General features: G+C 41.5%; 1 protein-coding gene across 1 annotated transcript in view; it reads right to left on the bottom strand.

Moving 5' to 3' along the window:
• The window catches only part of KIZ (kizuna centrosomal protein), a 146,476-nt gene extending 138,160 nt beyond the window's left edge, over positions 1–8,316 (bottom strand). The window contains 2 exon segments of the mRNA XM_058684742.1: positions 686–748; positions 8,101–8,316. Of these exon segments, the coding sequence (XP_058540725.1) occupies positions 686–748; positions 8,101–8,267 (230 nt within the window). The 5' untranslated portion in view covers positions 8,268–8,316.
• Between the last annotated feature and the right edge of the window lie 9,678 nt (positions 8,317–17,994).

The raw sequence follows: 17,994 nt of genomic DNA on the forward strand, positions 1-17,994 counted from the left end.
GGTTTTAAATCTCTCTTCTGGATGAGGTGTTTTCATTTCTCACTCATCTTATGATGTGGCTAAATCACAAAATTAATGCTATCATAGCCAGAAATTTTTCATATGAATAATATTGGAGGTAATACCACACATTTGGCTTAAGGATGAAGTTCAATTTACATAAAATAGAATTAAAAATATTAAAAGTTGGCTCTTCAGATTAAGTAACCTGGAAAGGACAACATTTATATTATCCATTGCTCATAATAATTTTCACAGGCATTGTCAAATATCCATGAACAAATGAGACATCACGTAACTCTGCCTTCAACAGTTTGTTGAAAGGTCAGCTATAGTCATTATGCCTTAATCATTACACAAGCTCAATGTGTTTAAATTGTGATCAAAAAGATAAAGACTATGATGCATCTTATTCCTCAGACATTTAAGCAAAATAGATTCTGAAATACCACGAATACCAAATAGCGAAAATAAAATCATCTTACACAAAATTTAGCCAAATTTATTCCTACATTTGATAGTGATTATATTAAATTTCAGTATTTACTTGAAATGATTATATATTAGACATAAGAGAATGGTAAAAGTACTGCAATTATGGTATCTGTAACATACATTAGGGTTACACTTTTTTGATTAACATATGCCAATTGGTTTAAAAACTATTCCCACTATCACATCTTACCTGCATACATCAGACTGATTATATTCATAAAGTTTCTTTTCCAGGTCCAGTCTCTTTTTTTCACTATAAAATAGAAAGAAAACACTTTATGAATAAATTACACTGATAAGTAATAAGCAGCTGGATTTAGAACATGATCTCTTTTGAAATTACACCTTTGTGAGAATGCATCTCTGGACTCTCTAAGAAGCAGAAAATGCCAGCTGATTGAAACTCAAGTCACAAAAACATTTGGTAGTCACCATGGGAGTCTAGAAAGCAAAACGATACCAATATGAAGTAAAAAGAACAAGATTTTCAAAGTAAATGGGGGAAATGCACTAAGAAAAGACTGGAAGGTAGATTCATTCATTCAATAAGAATTTCTTGAGTTCCATGATGAGCCAGGCACTGTTCTAGTCCTGAAGACTAACATGGGGAACAAGACAACCAAGGCCTCTGCTGTCAAGCAGCTGACATTCTAGTCCTCACCTGGACCATTGTTTTAATGTTTATTTATTTATTTTGAGAGAGAGAGAGAGAGAGAGAGAGAGAGAGAGAGAGAGAGAGAGAGAGAAGGGGAGGGGCAGAGAGAGAGAGGGAAAAAGAGAATCCCAAGCAGGCTTTGCACTGTCAGCATGGAGCCAAATGCAGGGCTTGAACCCACGAACCATGAAATCATGACCTAGGCCAAAACCGAGTTGGAGGCTTAACCACTGAGCCACCCAAGTGCCCTGAATTTGTTTTTGTATTTGTTTTTTTTTTGAGAGAGAGAGAAGTGGGGAAGGACAGACAATAAGAAACATGAATACATAAAATATAATATGGCCAGATTTCTCTGGACAGTGGCATATGCATGATAGGGGTCCTGCCAGGTCAAGACACCACACTTCCACAAATCCACCTTGGAGTGAAGATTGGTGGCTTGCTCTACTCCCAACCAGACTTGGGTAGAGCCATGTCTCTGAAAAGTAGGCCCAACCCCATTCACATTTAATAAAGATCAAGTCCCCTAACACAATTACTTCAAATTTGGAGGAATTTCTTTCTATATCTTTGTAACATCATGATCTGTCACTGACTGCCATTCCATAGAGCTACTCCACTAAAGATTTATTAGCTTGTGTTGTTCAGGTGACTGCTGGCAATAAGCTAGAGGACAGACCTTACTCTGCACACCTATATGCCCAAGCCTGATAAGAGGAAGGGAAACTGGGCAGCAGACAAGGTGGCAATAGCCAAAGCCAAGGGGCTACGGGGTAAAGCTGCTGAACAGGACTAGCCATCCCAATCCCAGAAAGAGCCCTTGGGGGGTTTGACCATGGGGGGTTCTGTTCTACCACCAACATACCAGCTTCCACTGAAGCCAAATTGCTAATCTAAATTAATACTAACTAAAGGCCAAAAGAGAAATCACATAATGTCTGCAAGAAAAATGCCAAGAAAAAAAAAAAAAGACTGTGAATCAAAGACATATCCAAACAGAAGGTGACCTCAGGTGGCCTGCTAAGGGAAAGGGGCTGAGCCCACATTCCATTTTGGAACTCTTAATTATTAGTTTCCGTTTTCCTTCAGATATATTTTCCCTTCTAAAAAAAAAAATCTCAAAAGTTAGTTGCATTATAAGTAAATTTCTTTGCTTAGCATAATCTAGAATGGAAACTTCCATTTAACCAAATTCTGTTAATGGGAAAATGGGGTCCAAAATCCAAATACTGAATCTTGGCTTGGGCAACACAATCTATCTTTTTTTTTTAATGTTTATTTATTTTTGAGAGAGAGACAAAGCATGAGTGAGGGAGGAGCAGAGAGAGAGGGAGACACAGAATCCAAAGCAGAGTCCAGGCTCTGAGCTGTCAGCACAGAGCCCAAGGTGGGGCTCAAACCCACAAACCATGAGATCATGACCTGAGCCAAAATTGGACGCTTAACCGACTGAGCCACCCAGGCACCCCACAATCTATTCCTTAATTGGGGTATGCCCATGCCTAAAAAGGAAAAAAAAGATTACAAGGAAAAAATTCAGAGACACCATTTTTTTAAGTAGTAGCTCCACACAGATCTTTACTTTCTCATCTTCTAAGAGTGAACTTAGAAAAGAAATGAAGGAAATACGATATAAGTGCTTCCATGTTAGAAATTTTTATTAGTCGCTTTTTCCTCTTCTAAGATTTCATGTTCAACACTTAGCTCATATAGAATGAATGACTGGACAGTCAGCTAGCTGTCACTAAATTACAAAGACAGAAAGACCCTAAGTGTATCTATGACCTTGTGCCCCTGATGTCATGCTTCATTTCTATGCTATTTTTGTCAAGAAACGAGATCAGAGTCTGGTCATGAGGAACCATCAGATGGACCCAGCTTGAGGATCACCCTCTGGAATGAAAGTTGTACTCTATGAAACTTTCAGGAACACAAGACAGGAAATGACTAAGGAATAGCTCCAGACTGGGTCTGGGGAGACTAAAGAGACATGGCAACATGGGTGCACAGATGGAAGCCTGGACCATTAAAGGAAAAACACAGCCTTGGGACAGTTGGCAAAATGGACACATGGTGAAATTTTATTGGAGTCTGGGTACTGGTATCAATCAGTGTTGATTTTCTTACTGGGAGAGTTATAGGGTAATCATGTAAGGGAGCATCCCTTTTTGGAAATAGACAATTTTTAGGAGTAATGGGGCATCATTTCTGTAGTTCTCAAATGGTTCAGAAAAGACTAATGATTTTAAACAGGTTGATAGACAAAATAGAAAAAAATGGAATTCAATGTTAAGAGTTGGGAATCTGGGTGAGGGGAATACTAGACACCTGCAACTTTTTTTGTAAGCTTGAATTTAATTCAAAATAATTTTGAGGTGCCTGGGTGGCTCAGTCAGTTAAGTGTCCAACATCAGCTCAGGTCATGATCTCACAGTCCAGGGGTTCAAGACCCACATCAGGCTCTATGCTGAGAGCAGAGAGCCTGGAGCCTGCTTTGGATTCTGTGTCTCCCTCTTTCTCTCTGCTCTCTCTCTCTCTCTCTCTCTCTCTCTCTCTCTCAAAAATAAATAAACATTAAAAAATTAAAAATAAAAATAATTTTAAAAATTCACCTATGACCTCTAGTGAAAAAGGACCACAGCCTTTTTGGGAATCCATCATCTCCCGTGCAGCAAGTTCTTTTTAATCACAAAGATAAAACTTCTTTGTTCCTGCTCTGTCTTTAGTACATACAGACATCTGCAGGTCACACTTCTCTATTATGACACTTCATATGGTGAAAAATCGCAAACACTTTCTGGCCTTACGCTCCAGACAACGTAATGCTAGTCTCATTAACTCTTAATCACAGGCCCTTTCCCCAACCTCCTCACCACACTGCAGAGCTTCAGAATGCTGTCCTTCATTTCTAGTTTAAATTTAAGACGTAAAACAAAACATCTCCCTCAATAAAAAGCCACAGAGGGACGCCTGGGTGGCTCAGTCAGTTAAGCATCTGACTACGGCTAAGGTCATGATCTCGCGGTTTGTGGGTTTGCGCCCGTGTCAGGCTCTGTGCTGACAGCTCAGAGCCGGGAGCCTGCTTCGGATTCTGTGTCCCTTTCTCTCTGCCCCTCCCCCTCTTTTGCTCTTTCTCTTTCAAAAACAAATAAACATTAAAAAAAAATTTTTTTAAGCCAGAGAAAGGTTTACAGGGAGGATCTCTTGCAACCCTTACATACTAAATCTTTATTTCAGAATATCTGAAACACCAGCCCCGGGATGTGTATCCATAGCCTATGGTTTCCGTCACCTGCACCCCTCACCTGGACCATTGTTTTAATGTTTGTTTATTTTGAGAGAGAGAGAGAGAGCGCAGGGGAGGGGCAGAGAGAGAGAGGAAAGAGAGAATCCCAAGCAGGCTCTGCACTGTCAGCACGGAGCCCAAAGCAGGGCTTGAACCCATGAACCATGAGATCATGACCTAGGCCAAAACCGAGTTGGAGGCTTAACCACTGAGCAACCCAGGTGCTCTGTTTTTTGTTTTTGTTTTTGTTTTTTGAGAGAGAGAGCTCACACAGGAGGGGAGGGGCAGAGGGAGAGAATCCTAAGCAGGCTGCAGGTTCAGCACAGAGCCCCAGGATGGAGCTTGATACTACAACTGTGATATCATGACCTGAGCCAAAATCAAGAGTCAGATGCTCAATCAGCTGAGCCACCCAGGTGCCCCTGGACCATTCAAAGGTTAACACAGCTGGGTGGTCTTTACAGCAGAGCCACATGGTTCCCTTTTCTCCTTTTAAGCCACTTTTTATTCTGTTTTTGCCTCAACACCAACTTCAGCTTTACTCAACTAATACCTTAGAATCAATTTCTGGACCATTATGATATCTCACTCTGAATCAATACTGGCATTGAAAGAACTGGGGCTGGTTAATGGGCCTTTTAAAGGGATGTTTTTATATAATTATAAGAGTCAATTCCACTCACATGTTTCTACCGTGCTCGTGGCACTACACACACGGTAATGAGTCACTCCAGCAGGCTCTTTAAGATTCTATGACTGATTTCACCACAGTGCAGAGAAAACACCATATACAAAGAGGAAAAAATTAAGACTATATAAGTACACCTACATGTGACTACAGCTGAGACAATCTGGGCTAGAAATATACCACTTACAAGAGAAAGGCCCAGTTATTAGAGCTAACACCACAATGTCCCAGCTCTAAGGAGGCCAGAAAAGGGCAAGTTTTTTTTTTTTTTTTTTTTAATCTCCCACCTCCAGGAAATTTCTGGACTGATAAAGCAGCTGTGATGATCCAGGGATGCAGATTTTAAAAGGACTCTGAAGTTTTACAATCCTTGCAGTCACTGAAATTGGTTAAAAACCAAAACTAAACAAAAAGCAAGTACACTCAAACAGTCAAATAGGATACAAACAATGATATTCATTACTTGTTGCTTTGCAAAACTACAGATTCCTTTTTTTTTAATGTTTATTTATTTTTCAGAGAGAGAGACAGAGAGCGCACGGGGGAGGGGCAGAGAGAGAGGGAGACACAGAATCTGAAGCAGGCTCCAGGCTCTGAGCTGTCAGCACAGAGCCCAATGCAGGGCTTGAACTCACAGATCACAAGATCATGACCTGAGCCATAGTCAGATGCTTACCTGACTGAGCTACCCAGGCACCCTGCAAAACTACAGATTTCAACTTTTTTAGTATGAAGCTAGTTACTAGAGGAAAAAAAAAAACCTATGGTTTTACCTTACATATAATTCAATGCTCTTCATTTCTGGTGAAGAACTAAGGTTCAGAGAAGCTGAACAAACTACTCAAGGTCACACAACTGTTCCTAGAGTAGAAACCAACTTTCCACATGTCTACTGAAGTTTCTCTGTATTCAAAGTTATTTGCCTCTGTGCTTACTATGCATTGGAGATAGTTATGGACTTTTAAAATGAAATATGAATACACACTGCAACAGATTTGTACTAAGTAAAAAAATAAATTTAAAACCTCCAAATGCAGAACCGTGAATAGGCTATAAAATCTGATTTGAATTCCTTATATAATTTCAACAGCCTCACCTTGCTTAACAGTTAAAACATTAAGTGTTAAACATAAAGTGAGTACTAATCATTACAGTTATTATACCATAAGGACTATAAGCAGCCAGGTGTTCCTAGCATGGAAGCAAAAATGATAACTCACAATGAACTTAGTTCAAAAAGAATGCCATTTGAACCAGTAACATTTTAAAATTAGAAGCTGGGCTAAGAGGGGTGCCCGGGTGGCTCAGCTGGTTAAGTGTGCTGACAGCTCAGAGTCTGCTTCAGATTCTGTGTCCCCCACTCTGTCTCTTAAAAATAAACATTAAAAAAAAAAGAAGTTGGGCTAAGAGATAACAGAAGGCCTTAGATAACTAAGCTATTCTTCTGGCAAAACAGAGTCAAAAAGCACTTTGGGTGCACTAATGTGCAGACCAGTGTCTTGTCTTTTAACTATAAGGTGTGTGCAAACATTTAATACTGTCTTTGAAATATCATACTGTTCACTTTTCCTGGTTGACTAAAAATGGTCATGATTTAGTGACAATGGGTGGCTACAGTGTTGTATATAAAACATTCATAACAGCTGGACCCTGGATGGTTGACTTTGGGATTTCTGCCATTCACTCAACAAACATTTGTCAAGTTCCTCCTCCACCTCAGCTACTCTATTATCAGCGAAAGATCCAGCTAGATATGGTTCCTGTCCTCTTGGAATTCTGCATCTCAGCAGGGAGCGAGTTACTTAAGCCACTTGTCTACAGTGCTACAAAAATATAGAGATCACATAATTTAGAGAATGGGTTGATCAATACTTGCCACATGGAAAGCACTGCAGGAAGTGATATTTTTTTTTTAAGTTGGAGGTGAGGAGGTCCCCAGAGTGGGTGAGTGGCAATATGTCAGAAAGAAAAATAGGATATAGAAAAGGACTGAGGGATAAAATATGGTGAGGACAATTATGGAGGCCTGTTGTGGATGCTCTATAAATATTTGACAAGAATTAAATCTAGGATAAGATGAATATAATTCCTTTTCATAACCACTTACTCCTGCCTTTACATGTAATTATTGTTGTCATTTTAGAATTGTCACACACAAAGCTCTCCTCTTCACTGAAATGATTTTGTAACTTTTAACATTCATTAAACGCTTTGTTTATCAAGTGATCCAAATATCTATTTCCTTTCTTGTCAACTAATGAGATTTCCAACTCCAATTAATTTAGCAGCTAAATAATAGTTCCAACAACTTATCTTTTATGTGGTTATTTATAATAAATTGCTTTATAATTTTCTCTCTGTGCTCTCAGATCTAGCTGTTTTCAGTGGCTCTCATCTTTCATGTCTTAATCAAAGTATGATGAACCCTCTGGAAGCTGGACTTCTGCTGTAAATTTCACCTCTGCTGGAAATCTGGCCAGCCCTCGTTCCTCCCCAAAATGCTTCCTGCATTTAAATGTTTCCTGCATATGTTTCTCACACACACACACACACACAAACACACACACACTCCCCGCCTGCGTTCCTGGACTTGTCATCATTGATGCAGTGCAGCTGTCAGGGTGGGATGACAATTTGAAGAGAGACAGGGGAGGAGGCGTGTAGAAGGGGAGTAGAGAAATTCACAAGGCGTGATTGAGAGTGACAGGCAGGAGAATCCCACTCTCACTTCTAGGCACATGCAGTGATGCGGCCGCATCTTCCGGCAGAGACCTCCAATAAAGGCAGTGGGCCACGGTATTTGGTAAACTTTGTCCTCCAGGCCCCACCAGAAACTTGGGGCGGGGGGCGGGGGGCGTCGCGGGCGGATCCGGGCCCTGGGAAACACGGCGCGGGGAGTGGCAGGGAACAGGGGTTAGGGCACCAGCTAACCCTCGGCCAGGCCCACTCCCCGCCCCCGCCCCGGGTAGGCCGTACCTGTCCCGCAGCCCGTGCTGGAGGCGGCCCAGCCTCTCGTAGTAGTCGGGGCTCGCCAGGGGCGCTGAGGATGAGAAGGCCGGGTGCATGCTACCGCCGCCGCGCTCGCTCTGCAACGCCAAGAGACTGTCGGGTGGCTGGGTTGTCCCAGGCGACAGCCCCACCATGCACCGCGGGTAAACAGGGCCTAGGCCGCCGCACAGGGGGCGGGGCGGAGGTCTGCAGGGGCGGGGCGCCGTGGATGGGCGGGACAGAGGGCCGCGGGGGGGCGGGACGGCGTGGAGGGGCGGGGGAGAGGGTGGGGTAGGAGGCGGGGCCTCTTTTAAGGCTGCGCAGGTCGGCTCCGAAGGGACTGGCCTGTGTCCAGGCAGGACGCGGCGTGGCCGCGGTGCCCTGGCCTCTCCGCCCGAAGTCTGCAGTCTCCCTTTCCTCTCACCCTTCAGAATTCTCCTGAGACAGACCGTAGCCCACCCCGAGGCAAGGAGCCCCTGTAAGGGACAAGTGAGAAGTGGTCCTGACTACTAACCCCCCACCTTGATAGAGGCTGGGAGGGTGGGGGCACCGCTGGGCGGGAGCACTTTACTTGATCTTTTTTTTTTTTTTTTTTAATATTTATTTATTTTTGAGAGAGAACGCGCGCGCGCATGAGTGGGGGAGGGGCGGACAGAGGCGGACAGAGGATCCACAGCCGGCTCTGCACTAACAGCGAAGAGCTCCGTACGCTCTTCTTGTGGAACTCACAAACCCTGAGATCATGGCCTGAGACCAAGCTGGATGATGCTTAACCAACTGAGCCACCCAGGCGCCCCTCACTTGATCATTTTTGCCTTTGGCATCAGACTGCATGAATTTTCCAAAGCTCATTCTCTCCTTCCTCCCCCAGCTGTCCCTCCCTTCTTTCAGGATTTCTGAGTTCCAGGCACTGTGGTAAACTTGTTTTCCTACCACACTTAAAAGCAGAAAAAAACACTACAAAAAAGACAAAACCCAAAATACTAAGCAACTGCTCTCAGCCCTGACAGTAGAACAACCCATTGCTTGAAAGTCCATGCTGACCAAGGTTGTGGTGAATGCTGATGACATTATTGGTTGGTGAAGAGGGAAAAGTTGCTAACTAGGTGCTCATGAAGCAGGCATTTGTTTGTGTAGACCAAGCTCGGTGTACAAACGCCCTGGTGAATCCTTCCTCATGGATTCTGGACCCAGACTCCTGGGCTTGAATCTCCTCTTCCTCTGCCCAGCTGTGTGACTGCTGGCAAGTTACCCTCTTGATGCCCAGATTTCTTCTTGTAAAACAGGGAGGCTATTAGTGCAGGACCCACCTATGCTACTGTTATAATAATTAATTAATGTGTGTGATGTTTATAAGAGGGCCCCACACATAGTAAGTTTGTATCATCATCATCATCATCATCATCATCATCATCATCATCATCTTGGGGGATAAGCTTCCTGCAGAAAAACAAACATAGTCTAAACCCACAGTGCAGAAGAAAAGGAACTACTACAGTATAGAGTTTCTTTACTCTCTTATTCCTCACTTGGCTTCTTTTCTTAGTCATTAATTTCACTTATTCTTAGGTGTGACTTAAGCTAGTAAGACAGATGGACCACTTAAAGGTTGGCAGTATAAAATTATGATGTTACTCAGCCTTCTCTTTGTATTTGCCAGGTCTAGGGCAAGAGTACATGGAGGCCTGTGTACTGTCTCTTGAAGTATTAATTATAACTCATGATGACAGGTTATAGATAAACTATATTCTCTCCTCCAACCTTGACCAATGTACCTTCATAAGAACCTGGGAAGTCACAGGGGAATTTAGTTCTGTGACTCATTCCCCAACTTACCCTCTTATTTATCACCCCCAGGCTCAGTCCTGCACTGGGAGGGGCTCCCTGTACGGGCAGTAATGTGTCTCCCTCACTCCAGTCCACAAGTCCCAGATCTATCGTCATTCCAACCTTAGTCTCTTCTTGGCCATGCATCAAGCCTGATGGTGAGCACACCAGTGATAGTCACCCTCACAGGAAGGATCCAAGAAAGAGGTCTTTAAAGGCCTTGGAAAGTTAGGCCCCTTTGAACAAAGAATGTTGGTGTTGTAGGGACCTGAAATGTGTTCTGGAAGGGTGTGTGTATGTGTGATCTTCAGGCAAGCATGTACCCTGGCCTCGGGGCCTCTTTGCTTTGTATGGAGTAGCATGGCCAAAAAAGAGCCAAAAACAGCCTATGTAATACACAGAAGCTAGGGCAGGGGCCCTCTTACCTGGGTCTAAGAGTAGTGCTAACATTCCATTTTTTAGTTGTTGTATGAAATCATTACACCAAATTGATTCTATGGTCATGTACAAACGTTTATTTTGCTGATTTCAGCGCAAACTACATTTTGCCACCACTCTGGCAAAAAAAAAAATGCATATTTTTAGCATATTTTATTTAGGTTCACTCTCACCCAGGTAAGTTTTTAGAGGGAAAATATTCCTCTATTAATATAACTAATTATTTTCAGCAAATATACAGAGTAAGCAGATGAAGCAGTCACTTAGCATCTCAAATTTTTATTAGGCCATTTTAGGGGAGCCTAAAATTAAATATAATTAAACAGTAAATAGATATTTCAAAATAATTACAATTTGCATTTTATGGTTGGATTTATTAATGACATATGACAAATCTAGATGCAGGACCTCCTTTATTAACAATACCACATAGCAAACTAAGTGAATATTTCTAGAGTATTTATGCCAAAATTATGCATTCTAAATGGTGACACTTTTAATAAAATGCAGTGTTCTTCACTTTGAATATTTAATTTGCCGGAGCACTGTCTTTTAATATTGTTCTTAAATCCCTTTACATTAGCAGAGGTAATTTCTGTAAGCAGCTCTACTTTTACTTACCTGGCCTACAGGCCAGCAAGTCTGCCTAGGTGGGCAAGGCTTCCTATAAGCTACACAATGTCGTAGGTGGAAGTTAGAGAGAATCTAGTCACCCCTTTATTTTTTAGAGGAAGAAAAGGATTCAGGGCAGGTAAGGGACTTGGCCAAGGTCACACAGCTGGCAATCTGTGTTATACCAGTGAATTGTTCTAAATATGGGTCCCCTGGAGCCCCACTAAGCAAACAGCAAGGAAAGCCAGTGTGTCAGTCCTGTAGTCATGGATCTTAGGGTGACCCAAATTAAACTGCTGCTTTTGTAAGCTCAAAAGCAGATTAACAAATAGAAAATTGGTTTTGGAAATACGTTGAAATTAGAATTGGACAATTTAAAGTTTATGTTTTTAAATGCCATTTAAAAAATGGATCCTGTATATTTGAGTCAATAACTGTTTGAATATTATGTTTGTTTGCTAGGGCTGCCTAGCAAAGGTACTAAAGTACCCCACATGGGTACTTTAAACAACAAAATTTTATTGTGTCACAGTTCTGGAAGCCATAAGTCTGAGATCAAGGTGTCAGCAGGGTTGGTTCCTTCTGAGAGCTGTGAGGGGGAATCTGTTCCATGCCTCTCACCAAGCTTCCAGGGGTTTGCTGGCAATCTTTGCCATTCCTTGGCTCATAGATGTATCACCCCAATCTACCTTCATGTTCACATAGTGCTTTCCCTGTGGACACGCACATCTCTGAATGTCTCCTTTTATAAGGACACTAGTCATACTGGATTAGGAACCCACCTTCCTCCAGCATGACCTCATCTTAACTAATTACATCTGCAATGACCTTAGTTCCAAGTAAGGTCACACTCTGAGGTATTGGAAATTAGGACATCAACATGTGAATTTGGGTGGGAGTTGGGGGAGAAGCAACTAAACCTACCACAAACAGGAGCATGGAAAAGTATTTCATTATTTGCAATCACTATGCAAATATTAGACCTTGTGTCCTATGCTATGAGAAAATTCAGTTTGTGAGAAATGATGACTCCAAAGTGGAAAGTAAGAGAAAAAAAAGAAGAGAAGGTAGGAGAAAAGACTATCACATACATGTGTGGATGCAACCCCTCCAGCCACTGAGCACTTACACTGATGTAAGCATTTATTGCCTCGTTTAAACCCCGTGAGTGAGGGTTCTTTGAGGGCTCCACACATTTAAACAACAGGCCTAAGATTCTGCTGCCAGTGTCTTCTTGGCCAGCTAGCAGTAAGTAGTGCTAGAATTCCAACACAAACCTTTTCCAATTCCAAAGTCTTTTCTTAACCTCCATTCTACATGGCCTTGAAACTCACCATTTTCTATTCATCAATACCTACTGATATTTTTTATTTTCCAGTATTAGATGTGTAAAATATAATGTATGCAGGAGGGTTTTCACATATACATGGTTCATTTGTTTGGGGGAATAGTAATTATATACTGACATAGAATGCATTTTTCTACATGCTGTGATATAGCGCTATGTGTTCACCATTCTGTTCATTTTCCTCTTTGGCACTACATTTCTCATCCTTTCTAGCAGTTTAGATGGGTCTACATGATGGAGTCTGGCCAATGAAATGTGAACAGAAATGATGCAGTCACTTCTAGGCATGACCTGCAAATATGCTATACTCTCTTCCCCAGTTTTCATTCATTGGCCGCCTACATGCAGAGATTCCAGTGGAGAACTCTGTGGCTCTGGAAGAAGAGAGAATTCCTGAAAAGAGCACAGGATGTGACTTGGGCAAGCAATCAGCCTTTATTGTGTTAAGCCAGTGATATTTGGGGGTTGTTTGTTTCAGCAGCTGGCATTACTTAGCCTGATTAATACACAAGCATTCCACAGAACACTTATACAAGTGCATCAAAATGCCTTTCCACAACATTCTCAAACAGGATTTACATGACTATCCAGATGGTCGAGGAGACACCAAACCTGGAACTCAGAGATTGAGGGTCGATATCTGAGGAAGAAGCATCTAGAGTAGCTCTATTAAATGAGACTTTCAGCAATGATGTAAATGGTCTATTTGGTGCTGTCCAATATGGTAGCCACTAGCTACATGTGACTGTTGAGCAATTGAATATGGCTAGTGCAAATGAGGAATTGAATTTTTTATTTCATTTAATTTTAATTAATTAAAATTAAAATTTTATAGGACATGTGTATCTAGTGGCTACTATGTTGGACAGTGCAGATCTAGAGATAAAGTAGAAAGATGGATAAGCACAGTGAGTTAAGGGGAGATTATAAGTTACCAGGAGGTAGAAAAGTAGAAGCTAGAGTGTGAGATGCCATCCTTGGTGGGAGGTAATGGTGGTCAGCAAGGGAGGTGTGATCAGTAATTTTATGTGTCAAGTTGGCTAAGCCATGATGCCCAGTTGTTTGGTCAAATACCAGTCTAGATGTTGCTGTGAAAATATTTTTATGATTTAAATCAGTAGATTTTGATTGAAGCAAATTGTTTTCCATCATATGGATGGGCTTCATTCAATCAGTTGAAGACCTTATGAGAAAAGACTGAGGTCCCCAGAAAAAAGAATCCTGCCTCCAGATTGCCTTTGGGTTCAAGACTGTAACATCAATTTCTGCTGAAATGTCTAGACTGCAGGTCTGCCCTATAGACTTTGGACTTGCTTGCCCCTACAATTGTGTATGCCAGTTCCTTAAAATCTATCAATCTCTCCCTCTCTTCAGATTCTCTCTCTATCTATCTATCTATCTATCTATCTATCTATCTATCTATCTATCATCTCTCTATCTGTCATCTGTCTTACCTACCTACCTACCTACCTACCTACCTGTCTTACAGGTTCTGTTTCTCTGGAGAACCCTGGCTTATACAGGATAGCATGAGGTTACTAAGCGAATTTTGCTCAAAGGCATTTATAACAGCTAATTTGAAACAATAAGAATTGGGTGCAAATTCCAATAAATAAAGTGAAAACATAGTTTTCCTCATTTTATTTCATATCATGTAAGCCACCAACTAATGTGCGGGTTTCTAAAATATGCAAGTTCTGTGATAGCTAAATAACAGCCAAAAATAGAATAACAGAGCATTGAAATGGATCTAGCTAGAGACTTCTAAAATGAGATGGGTTCACTTCATCTCACAGCTCTTGCATACCTATGATTTCCATGGAAGTCCTTGAATTTGTGCTTCCATGAGCCCTCCAGGACTATCCCTTTGTTGACAAAGAGGAATCCCCAGAGGCGATAGATTTGCAGCACCAAATCTTTTCATGTACTCTTTTCTCCCCGTAGGACTGGATGGTGGCTTGGTGCTGCCTGGCAGGGACTGCTCTGTAGCTGTGGCTCCCTGGGTGCATGAGTAGCAGCCCTGCCTCCCTAGGTGTTGACGTCATGCGTGAACAATCTTTGAATGCTGAGATTCTCCTTAAAAATCATTTGGTGGATTTTATAATTGTTTGCCACTTGGATGCACTTCTCATCAGGGTTCAACAAGTACTCCTAACGACAAGGATTGGAAACAAAGGGATGCTCTGGGCTTGCTCTTACAACTCACAGACAGGTTGAAACCAAACGGTTTTGCATAATAAATACCATTTAATTTGCCAGCTATGTAGTTTATATTTATAAGGTTGACAGGGTGAAGAATGTTCCACTTCTCATCATCTGCAATTATCTGTAGCATGTGTCTTTGTAGAAATGTTGACTTCATTCATTCCTGGGGCACTTGGATGGTGGCTGCCACACAGAGCACCCTCCCTGCTCCAACAAACACTTACCATCATGTCCTACAGAAGTGGTAGAATACAGAGGTTAAGAATTTTGGCTCAGGTCCCCCTCTGCATAGTATACCTTCTCTTACAAACTATGCAAAGTTGGGCAGATTACTTAAACTTGCACTGCCTCAAATTCTTCAGGCTTGTTGAGCAGATTGAGTGTGGTAACCTGTGTGATGCACTTGAACCATGTCTGATAGAATTAACCCTCAATAAACATAAGTTAGCATCACTTCTTCAGCAGGCAAGAAGAATATCCCTTTGTGAGATGGAGAGAGCCATCAGAGGTTAGGGCCCACGTTCTGCTTCTTCCTAATTGTCTGTCTTGCAAAGATATTTCCCAAGCTTTCTCTCCACTGTCCTTCATCAGTCCTCACATGCCCACTGAGAGGGGTTGAGTCACCTGAACTTATCACCAAGGACTCAGTATGTGGTGTTCAGTTGGGAACCTCAACCATGGTTCAGTTTCACTCCTTTTGTGTTAGCCCTTGAAGCTGAGGAATCCTAGCTTACCATCTCTCAAGAATAGAAGTCAAGGGCACGGGATGGGGTATGTCAAAAGATCACATACTTTAACATCTGGAGACCTGAGTTCAAATCCTAAACTTGCATCATACCATCTGTGTGACTCTGAGCACATGTCTTAACATCTTGAATGCTTCATTTTGCTAGTTTCAAACTTGAGGGTAATGACATTTTTTAATGGAGTTACTGTGAGGTGTGAATAAGGTACCATTTGAGAGGCTCTTAGCACAGAACTGGCCCATAGAAAACATTCAATAAACAAATGGAGATTAGTAAATGGTCAGTATGGAGGTTAGCTTCCAATGTCTCCCTGAGGACAAGGAGAATTCCTAATTTCTTAGGACTTTTACTTAATTTTATTTTTTAAGTTTATTTATTTTGAGAGAGAGAGCAAAACATGGGAGGGGCAGAGAGAGAGGAGAGAGAGAATCCCAAGCAGGCTCCATGCAGGGCCTGACCCCACAACCATGAAATCATGACCTGAGCCAAAATCATGAGTCAGTGCTTAACCGACTGAGCCACCTAGGCACCCCAATTTCTTAGAACTTTTAAATGTAATCAAAGAGGATGACAACTGGTTCATTTTGTTAATGGTTGTGTGTACACACACATGCACCAATAAATATCATCAAATAGCTACCATTAATGGAGCCTTACTTTGTTCCTAGTTCTTTATAAGTATTGCCCCCATTTTCCAGATGAAAAATCTGGGGCACCTCAAGGTACACAATCCAACTGAGGCCACACAGCTCATAAGAGGAGGAGTGGTATTATAACCTACACAATGTAGCACAGAGCCCAGACTCTCCACCACTCTGTTCTACTTCTCACAATGACAAGTATTTGTTCATCAGGGAAAATGAGGCATGAGAGGTAATACATGACCAGGGCAGACCACTGTAGCTGGAGCAGAAGTTGGAGTGGGCCTGTGGAGGTGTGATGGAAGTGTTGTGTCTCCCCAGTGGTAGACTTTCTTAGGCTAGACTCAACCTGGAATCTTGGCAGCTATTTAAATAATACATTGGGAATATTTTAAAACCATGTTTCATTATCACAACTTAATTGTAAGTGTTCTGCAGGGAGGAAGACTGGCATATATTTCTTTGGTGTTCTTTAGCTTAGCTGCAGGACTAAAACCCAGCAAGAAGATTATCCCCAAATACCAACTGATGGGCAGAAGCAGCAACAAGAAGCATTTTTAAAAATTGCAGTATAGTTCACACATTATAAAATTCACCTCTTTAAACCATACAATTCAGTGGTTTTTAGTATATTCTCAAAGTTATGTAAACATCACTGCTCTGTAATTACAGAATATTTTTATCACCCCCAGAGGAAACCCTATAACCATTAGCAGTTCTCTTCATTCCCCTGGACCTCTAGTACCTAACAACTGCTAGTCTACTTTTGGTCTCTACTGATTTGCTTATTCTGGAAATTTCATATAAATATAGTACATAGCCTTGTGTCTGAAGAAGCCATTATTTTTTATTTTTATTTTTATTTGACTTTTATTTTTTTTAAAAAATTTTTTAATGCTTATTTATTTCTGAGAGAGAGACAGAGCATGAGTGGGGGAGAGGCAGAGAGAGAGGGAGACACAGAATCCAAAGCAGGATCCAGGCTCTGAGCTATCAGCACAGAGCCTGACACGGGGCTGGAACTCACAAACTGTGAGATCGTGACCTGAGCTGAAGTCGGTCGCTCAACCGACTGAGCCACCCAGGCACCCCTATTTTTATTTGACTTTTAATACATTTTATTAATTTATTTAAAAATGTTTTAAAATTTAAATCCAAGTTAGTTAGCATAAAATGTAATAATGATCTCAGGAATAGAATTTCATGATTCATCACTTACATATAACACCCAGTGCTCATGCCAACAAGTGTCCTCCTTAATGCCCCTTGCCCATTTAGCCCATCCCCCACCCAACAACCCTCCAGCAACCCTCAGTTTTTTCTCTGTATTTAAGAGTCTCTTATGGTTTGCCTCCCTCTCTATTTTTATCTTATTTTTGCTTCCTTTCCCATATGTTCATCTGTTTTGTTTCTTAAACTCCACATATGAGTGAAATCATATCTTGTCTTTCTCTGACTTATTTCACTTAGCATAATACACTCTAGTTCCATCCATGTAGTTGCAAATGGCAAGATTCCATTCTTTTCAATTGCCAAGTAATATTCCACTTTATGTATATATACCACATCTTCTTTATCCATTCATCAGTCAATGGACATTTGAAGAAGCCATTATTTTTTAAATGTGATAGGACGGTCAATATGGAGGTTAGCTTCCATAATGACCCTTGCCTTTGTTTGCTGGGGCTGCCATAACAAAGTACCACAGACGGATGGCTTAAACAAGAGATATTTATTATCTCAAAGTTCTGGAGGCTGAAAGTCCAAGACCAAGGTTTCAGCAGGGTTGATTTCTTCTGAGGCCTCTCTCCTTGTCTTGCAGCTGGCCACCTTCTCCCAAGTGTCTTCATGTGGTTTTCCCTCTGTACTTGCCCATGTCCTAATCTCATTTTATTAGAACATCAGTTATATTGGATTAGTCCCACACTAGTGACCTCATTTTAATTTAATTACCTCTTTTTAAAATATTTATTTATATTTTTTGAGAGAGACAGACAGACAGAGAGACAGAGCGCATGCAGGGAAGGGAAAGAGAGAGATGGAGACACCATCCAAAGCAGGTTCC

This window comes from Neofelis nebulosa, chromosome 9, assembly GCF_028018385.1.
Source record: "Neofelis nebulosa isolate mNeoNeb1 chromosome 9, mNeoNeb1.pri, whole genome shotgun sequence".
In the NCBI taxonomy this organism is placed as follows: domain Eukaryota; kingdom Metazoa; phylum Chordata; class Mammalia; order Carnivora; family Felidae; genus Neofelis; species Neofelis nebulosa.